Here is a 9,293-nt window from a genome sequence, read left to right on the forward strand (position 1 = left end):
TTGCCAGCCATCTTATATTTTTTTAGAAGCACCAGAATAAAAAGGGAGGGGGTGTCTAAAAATAATTGCAATAACATGGTAAGAATCGAGTACATTTTATGACACATCAGAAATCAATAAAATGGTAATTATATTACCAAACTAAATCTCAGGCATGATAAGAATGAGTCTAAATAAGAACAAGTCAGCATGCCTTGGCTTTTCTAACACCCTCAGAGCACATGATATTCTGGATAGAGAAAAATTGTCACGCCTTGAGCAGCTGTGAAGTACCACTGATTAATATACATCTCATCACTCCTCCAAAATATTTTTTTGGACACTGAAAAAAATCCTTGAGAATTTAAGTTCTTGGCCAAGAACATAGAGCAGGTAATGGCTCTGCCATTACAATGTGCCATGGACTCTAGCCACTAAGTACTCCAATTTAAAAAATCAGCTAAAATTTTTTATTATAAATCTTTCAAATATGTTCTATACATTTCTTTGCATTCTTCAGCAGCATCTATTAGATGAAACCACACCTTTGGTGATGACTTAGTCAAGCAGATACCAGTCTGTGCTCTGAGACCTTGTGAGGTATATTCATAGTAAAGATGTAATTTTATAATATATGACTTTGCCCTAAATTGCATTTTAATGTGTTCTTTGGACTGTTCATCAAGTTGTAATAGATATTCTCTCAGTTCTTTTTTCTTTGTCATGTATTTTTTCAGCGCATATAGTTCATGTACCCTCTGTCCCTTCCTATAGAGTGGGAAACCACACAACCATGTCTGTTAGGGTAGAGGGGGAAGAAACAGTACCTGTACAAAAGTATGAAAAAGGGCCCATCCTGTAAGTTATATGCAGGAGATGCTGTGTATCAGCCTGCCTCACCATATAAACTTCTGGTTTTCAAAGACCTTTTAAAACCTACACCACAGTTCCAGTATATAGTTTTATGAGAATATGTCAGAGTATTATGGATATCTTCATTTACCCTCAAAAACCAGCACTGTCTTCTAGAGACTGTCATACAGAGTGAAGTAAGTCAAAAAGAGAAAAACAAATATTGTATAATATCGCTTATATGTGGAATCTAGAAAAATGGTACAGATGAACTTATTTGCAAAGCAGAAATAGAGACACAGATGTAGAGAACAAACTTATGGATACCAAGGGGGGAGGGAGGATGAATTGGGAAATTTGGATTGACATACATACACTACTGTGTATAAAATAGATAACTCATGAGAACCTACTGTATAGCACAGGGAACTCTACTCAGTGCTCTGTGGTGACCTGAATTGAAAGGAAATCTAAAAAAGAGGGTATACATGTATACGTATGACTGATTCACTTTGCTGCATGGCAGAAACTAACATTGTAAAGCAACTATACTCCAATAAAAATTAAAAATAAAAAAACAACACTGTCTACTAGAAATTTAATGCATGCCACATATGTAAGTTAAAATTTTCTAGCAGCCCATGCTTTTAAAAGAGTAACAAGAAAACAGGTGAAATTAATTGTAATATTTTATTTAACTCAATATATGTAAAATATTATCATTTCAAAATGTAATCAATTCAGAAATCAGTAATGATATATTTCACACTCCGTTTTTCATATCACATCTTATAAATCTGGTTTGTGTTTACACTTAGAACACAACTCAACTCACAGTAGCCACAAACTAGTGCACATGCTGGATAATGCAGCTCTGGACAGTACTTGGAAAAACTTGGGAGATCCATGAAAGTTGTAGTATAAAGGAAACCTAAACTTTGAATAAAGGCTTTGTGAGATGAACATAGGTGATGGAGGTATGTGTATGGAGGAGCACTTCCTCTGGATCCTTGTGTAGTACCAGGGGAACGAGACCATGGAGGACCTGCTTCAGGCAGGTATGCAACCCTGCTGAGCATTCTGGATGTCTGTGACTTGCGCTGAGTCCCCACCAGGGCAGGCAGGATGAACGGTTTATTTGTACGCTCCCCGTAGAGCAGAGCCAGGGATTGAGACAGGTGCCCTGCATTCTCCACCCTGCTTGATATCACTCTCCAGCCAGGTGAGTGATTGAAATCGTGCATCTAGCAATTTAATGATCATCTGCTTTGGGTGCCTGCACCAGAATGATAATGGTGAGTGTTGCATTGTCATGAGCAGGCAAGAAAGGTCAGAGCCGCACAGAGTGCAGGCAGAGAGCCTGTCAGAAGGAAAGGGAATTGCCACCTGTCCTGGAAATGAGGCACAGCGTGAGGGGGATGAAAGAATTCTGGACTGAAGAGCAAGAAACCTGGATTCTAACTTGGCTTCTGCACATTAACTAGTTCTGTGACCAGGTGTAAGCCAGTTAACTCCCATGGGTTCCTGTCTCTTCATCTACAGACTGGCCATGTCTTAATAAGTCTTAATGTTTGTTGATTTCATTCAGACATTTCTTGGCCTCTGATAAGCATTCCACATGATCTAATAAAAATTTGAGCTATAAGGAATTATAGGTAACGTGTGCTCAACGCTAAGGACCACATAACTTTCGTATCTTTTTTTTCACTAGAATTTATTCTAGTTTATATTTCCCTGAATCTAACTTTTATTTTTAAACATACATTTTTCTTTTTTATAATAGGAATTTCTCATAGACTTTTTTTTTTAAATACTCGGCCTTTTCCAAAAAGTATTTGAAGTGGACTTATATTTAAGTCATCTGACGTCTGGGCATATTTTCCTTAAGTACTATGCAAGCTAATATTTATGTAGTGCTTCCTATTTTCCCAGCAATGTACTAAGTGCTTTGCCTGGATTACTTTAATTCTTATAACAATAACAATGAGAAAGATACAGTTATCCTATGCAACATTTTCATCCAGAAACTAAGGCCTAGTATGGTGGAGTAACTTGTCCAAGTCCCAGATTTGTGAGAGAGAAGACAGACAAATGGAGGTTGACAGTGCCTGTCAGTGGACAGCCAGCCTGGGGGCTGGGAGAAGTGATTTAATTGCCCAGATTTCCATTTTTGGACATAATCATGGATTTAGAACTACACTTCAGACCTCCAACTCTAGTGACACTTTAATTTTTTTTTTCTTTGTTTTAAAATTTTCCCCTGATATTGGATCTCCCAGTTTAAAACCTTGAAGATGAGAATTTTAGAAACAATACTGAAGGAGAGATGAAAACATTGTTCCCTGAGTTATATTTGGAATATAAACAGATTTTTTGAAATAATTTTCTTAAATTCTATGATTATGATTAAAGTGACAGTAAAAATAAAATAACTCTATATTAAATTATTCTTTTGCATTAGCATTGTGTGCCGTTTTCCCTCCATGGGAATTCAGGTTTCATAATAGAGAAGACTGTTTTCTCTCTAATTCATTCTTTGACCAGGAGTCCAGTGAATATTCATGTAAATGAATGATGTGTTTTCCACTTTCAGGGGTGTGGAGGGTCCTAGTTTTATTTATACTGAGGCGAAGCAGACACATAAAAACCTGCTAGAAAGTAAGAGTATAGGCAAGTCCATTGTTCGGTATTGCAATGTGAAACAATTAGGCAATGTCTTTAAACTGAGGGATTTTATTAAATGCATTTTATGTGACATGTAGTCCTAATGTACAGTTATTTTTAGAATAAATTTTAAAAATATGTTTAGAACAAATAACACTTCCTCTGGTTTGACACCCTTTCATAATGCCATTACCTAAGTTGATTTATAACGGATTGTATGATTTCTGTAAGCTCTCTCTCAAAGGATAATATCCTTTGAGATTAAGCACGTGGCTGACAGTTGTGATGGAAAAGGTTGACTCACAGGCATCCATTTTGGCACACTGCAAACACTCAGTGCAGCAGTGGGCGTAGCATGCAGCCTCTCTGTTCCGGACAACGGGCTGAGCTAGAAGATGGACGAGCCAAGGTCCTGCTTCCACAGGAGCTCCCGGCCTGGTAGGCAGGAGAGACATTCAATGACTTGTGGTCACAGACTACTTGCAGCTGTGCCTGCTGGTGTGTCTGGGGCGCATGTCTGAAAATAGCCCCTCCACCTGTCTCTCGTTGCTACATTCCCGTCTGGGACATCTGCTGCTTCTATTGCTGAAAAGACCACACTAACATTCATGGCATGTGCAGTTTGTTTTCTTAATTCTAAAACCATCCCTTCCTTCAGAAATCTCAAAAGGCAAGGAGAAGAAATAACTTGAAATTTGGGGGCATCGTGACATTTCTGGTCACGATGGGTCAAATGGGTTGAGCATTTTCTTCAAGTGAGGATAATGAGTGAGGGGTAGAATTTAAATTAATAACCCTAATGACCGGTGAAAGAGAAATAAGCAAGACGTCTCTTTAACATACAAAATGCTAAAGTGAAATTCACTACCACGTTATACAATCCGCAAGCTAAAAAATTGTTTTAATTTCCCACAGGTCAGTGAATTATAATGGTTTATAAATATCTGCAGAAGGAGTATTTCTTTTATATCTCATAGTATAAATTACTTGAAAGCTAGTGTCTATGCCATTCATTCATTCATTTATCGTCAGTCACTATTTATCACACACCTCATGTGTGTTAGGCAGTGGGAGGTTACCAGAAAACAAAGCTCGTCGTGCATCTTCAAATCTCAATTTTTATTTTGAGGGGAGGACAGAATAAGCAATGAAATACATAATATTTAAGTGACAATAGAAAAAATACAACAGGATAAGGAATGGAGACGAGCAGTGTGGAGAAGGGGAGCCCTTTTATACAGGGACGTCCTAGTAGGTTGTCTGCTGAGGGGGCATAAGTGCTTTTGTTCAGCTGGGTCTCTCCTAGACACTCTCTACCCCTTACTGAAAAGTCACCCTAGATTTTGGCTTTGTTCATACAGCTCTTGGAATTCTTCTCTGCCTTGATTCACTCTCAGCATTCATGTCATCACAGCTTGTTTCCACAAATCTTCTGTTTTCACATGACGTTCTTCACCTAATAATTTAGTCTTCTATGATCCCCAATTTGGCGACTTGGTATCTAAACCACTTCTTCGAGTTTCAAGTGAATTAATTAGGTTTTATCATTACTAACATATAGGCATCTCCAACTTACAACCGAGTTGTATTTCAAATGTTTGCCTTTACAATTTTTGAACCAGTTCTTCTAAGTTAGAACTTTGAAAAGAAGGAGAAAAATTCTGACCTGAAGCTTGTCTTCTCTATGCTCAAGGATCACTTTGTATAGGTGCAGCCTCTTATGTATGGAATCACTGCACACTTGCCTCTGAAAAGAGCCAGTTGACTTAAGTCCAGCATCTCATTCTAGGGCAGGCTGGCAACAGACCTATGAAGAGAGAATGTTCTGGAAGATGTAGTGTAGACTTCTTGTAAGGTATTACAGTGTGTTAGGCAGCAATGGTATAGGTAATAATACAGGTTTGATACTGATATTTTCGTGTTTACATCTTGACCTTGAAAGGAGAATGAGAAATCTTATTTATGGTATACCATAATATTGTGACTTTTAAATCACAAGCAGCCAGGAATATTAAAAAGAGATGAAAGATTTTTATCCTGGAAAAGAAAAACCAATTTAGTGTTTTATTCTTTATATTATGAGTCAGAGAGTGTAGAAGATAGATATATTCATAGATAGTCAACACCCTGTATGGTAGGTTAAAAAAGCAATTTTAGAAAATGTAATTGAATAAGTACCATTCTTTTTTGTGTGTTGGAGTGAAATTGTCCCATGCTAGTGTAGAAATAACAAAGGAAACAAATACTTTTAAACATTGCTGTGATGGGGGAGAAATGTAGCATTTCTATTTATAACTTGCACAGAATCCCACATAAAAATAGCTCCAACTAACAGATTTGCTCATATCTGGAATACAAAGTTGTTGCCGCTCATGACTTGAGGAATTCTAATAAGAACAAGGACGGCATTGGTAAATATTAAACGTCTGTCATCTTTTCTTTTATCTCAGTTTTCATGTGGGGAGAAAATGTGTTCATGGAAAAGTCCTGGCTTCTGTGTTAGACATTTTGTTATTTTCCTGGCTATTCATCTCTGTTTTTAATGAGAAGGATGCATTTGCATCCCTCAACCTCGCCCCATGAAGTGGACATCTATTACTGATGGTTGTATTTCTGTCAATGAAATATTTGTCAGGCTAATAGATTTAACATTTCACTCTTCTGAAGACTAGTTTTGTGTGATTGCTGTGACACAAAATTCTGAGAACCTCAGAAGTTAATGGAAACCATTCTTTCTTATTTTCAGCGAAGCTTTCTGGGCTATGCCAGTTTTAAAGTCGGAGATCTACTGAAGTCCAAGGAGCAAGTGCTGACCCTGAGCCTGAGGTGGGTCTCAATGCTGTTAAATTTAACAGCCTGTGATATTTATTGAAGGCTGGTTGGGTTTGAAAGTCACAATTCTTGCAGGTGTTTGGATGTCAACTCTCAAACAGCTTACGTTCTCCTCTGCAACAAGTTACAGGGAAACAGCAATTATTCAGGTTCATATTCAAGTCTGTGTTTCACATGGTCAAAAGTTATCAGCTCTTGTAGGGAAAAAAACTGACATTATTAACAAACTAGTGGTGGCCAGAGGGTTAGGGGTGGGGAATGGACAAAAAGGTGAAGGAGATTAAGCAGTACAAAGTACCAGTTATATAAGTCACAGGGATGTAATGTACAGCAGGGGAATATAGCCAATAATAATATAACAGCTTTGTATGGTGCATAATCTATAAAAATATCAAATCACTGTATTGTACACCTGAAGCCAATATAATATTGTAAGCAACTGTACTTCAATATAAAATAAAAAATAAAGTGATGAAACTTGAAATGAAACTTCAAAAAATAAGGTGATAAAATTCTTGAAAGTAAGAAAGTAAATAGAAATGATGGGCATGTTACTAAATAATATTTCTGTTACTTATCAAAATGTTACTTTTTAAATCAAGTGAGTTTCTAGGTTTGAAATATGTTTGTTAGAGGCAACTTGCAGATTTATGATAATAAAGGGTAGGCTGATTATTCTCTTTTTTTAAAGTTTATTTTGCTGCTATACTATTAAATATAAAGTGTAAGTTAAAAAAATAAAGTATAAGTTAAAACAGACTCATTGCAACAGACAGCAGATCAGAGATGCTTTTGAGTATGAGTACAATCTGTTTTGATACAGATGACACAACAATTTTTTTTTTTTTTTTTGACACAACAATCTTTAGGAACTGCGCTGTGTTTTCATACTAAGAAGAGTATTAAATAGATTAATCATTTCTTTTTAACTTCATTATAAATTAGAAAAATAGTATGTTATTTTCTAACCATATAATAACTTTAAAATTATGTATACATGGAGAACACTGCCTTACAATATTTATATAGTATAAATGAATATAAAAATTGTAGAGAACATTGTAAATCTTAAGATGCTCTTCTTTTGATGCAATGTAGAGACCATTGTCAGGGAACAGACAATGTGTCAAGTTTGTTTTCCCTCTGCCCAGCCCCTAAGGACCCATTATAACCAATTTATTTCAGTGTAGATGTCATGGTTTATGGTGGAATCTGTACTGCTGGCTGTCTCCTGTCTGACTTTTTCCTGATCCTTACAGTTTAGCATTTTGACTTAAGAGATGGCATAAAATAATTTAAAGTAACACATGTTCATGCAGAAAAATAAGTGTTGAAGGGTTCTACTGAGGCTGTCATCTTCTTTTTGGCTTCCTTTCGGCTGTAACATTTTTTGTTGTTGCATTTTATTTGGGGCGGCATTTAAAAATCTTTATAGTTTTGTGGTGTTATTCCCAATAAAATTTTGCTGTGTTTATTTTCTGTTGGAAGTGTGTAAGTGCCAGCTAAAATGTCTATCTGCCACTGTCACTGGTATCCTAGAAGATACCTGTTACCCATCTAGCATGGCAGTTAGATTTGACCCAAGTGCCCCTGGATTCATGACATAAGATGTCAGACATTGAGCTTGCTGAGAACCACCAGCAGGTCACGTGTTTTCTATATAAGGTGCATGGTACTTTATTCCTCACCTTGCTGATCACAAACTGCAGTATTGATTGTATCATAACTGTCATTAACGTCTGCAGCCCTCTGCACAACATTTAGACACTGGCTTTGAAACAGATACTAGGGACCCAGAAATCCTTAGTGCAATGAAAATATGTGAACACACACAATTAGAGGAAAGATAGGAACAGAAAGATCTAGTTTAGAGTACTACACTTAGAAGGAAAAAGGAATATAACAATTCCAGATTTAGAGGAAATCAAGACACATTTCCACTTTTGATTTGAATACTCCTGATTCTTATTTATTTGATTTTGATTGTCTAAAAGGAAACCAAATTTAGCAACAAAGCATTGCATTTTCTAGAAAAAATAATTTTTGAAAGCCAACTTTGAAATGGCGAGGTTAATATTTTTTTCCCTTTTTGCGCTTTGCCAAATTTGTAGATTTCTCCTCCTATGGACAAGACACATTATGGACTTATCATAACCTGCTGATTTCTGATGCTTCGTGTTTTTCCATCTGTTGTAATTTATCTTCTTTCCAATGACTTGGCAACCTCTGAGGTACTGAATCGGAAAAACGTTAGATAAGGGATAAGAAGCATTTTTTTGGTTATTAGTTTTGTTTTTACTATTCCTTTGCACTGACATTATCTGACTTTTATTCCTTTTACATTCGGGTCATAATTTTTAAAGAGTAGAATTCTCAGATTTCTGTAAAACAAATTCACAGAAATAAGGGTAAGGGCGTATTTGTCGGCACCGTTCTTGGATCGTGAGTCTGGTTTTGTTTGTGTTCACTGTCCCTTATTCTTACCAGGTAAGTCAGATTTCAAACTCTCAAACTAGTTTCATGGAATACCATAGTTTAATGTGGCCTGTCCTATGTGCTGTGAACTGGAATTTTTGAGTTTGAGTTGAATTTTTATTTTCCACAAAAAACTTAAAAGGGCAAGAAGTGTGTGTCTTATTTATAGGCTTAGACTCAAATTGCATGAAATATGGTACCGTGCATTTTTGAAATTGTAAGCTAAAATTTGTTTGCATGTATTGGGGAGAATGCCTCCGATATAGAAAGTGGTTCCCACTCATGTAACTCATTTTCATTTAAATGCATAGCCACTAAATTTCTGTCTAAGCGTTCTAGTATCCCAATCGGTGTCTTTATTTAGTATTAACCCTGGTACCTTTATATGACATCTGTTTTGTTTTTCTAGTTTACATTTGGTAGTTCCTGTCTACTCTGACTTCCTTTAGATCTGAATCATACTTTCTGTTTCGTTTTCTAGCTCATTACTA

General features: G+C 36.3%; 1 protein-coding gene across 12 annotated transcripts in view; it reads left to right on the forward strand.

The window, feature by feature from the left end:
* The window catches only part of INPP4B (inositol polyphosphate-4-phosphatase type II B), a 721,154-nt gene that overhangs the window by 471,405 nt on the left and 240,456 nt on the right, over positions 1 to 9,293 (forward strand). For 10 of the 12 annotated variants that reach the window (XM_060299724.1, XM_060299726.1, XM_060299725.2 and 7 more), the window contains one exon: positions 6,242 to 6,321. In XM_060299724.1, the coding sequence (XP_060155707.1) occupies positions 6,242 to 6,321 (80 nt within the window). Of the gene's footprint in view, positions 1 to 5,850; positions 5,907 to 5,966; positions 6,100 to 6,241; positions 6,322 to 9,293 lie in introns of those variants that run through there. The other 2 variants (XM_060299734.1, XM_060299733.1) reach the window with 2 other exon arrangements.

The sequence above is a fragment of the Globicephala melas genome, chromosome 5, assembly GCF_963455315.2.
Source record: "Globicephala melas chromosome 5, mGloMel1.2, whole genome shotgun sequence".
Taxonomy (NCBI): Eukaryota; Metazoa; Chordata; class Mammalia; order Artiodactyla; family Delphinidae; genus Globicephala; species Globicephala melas.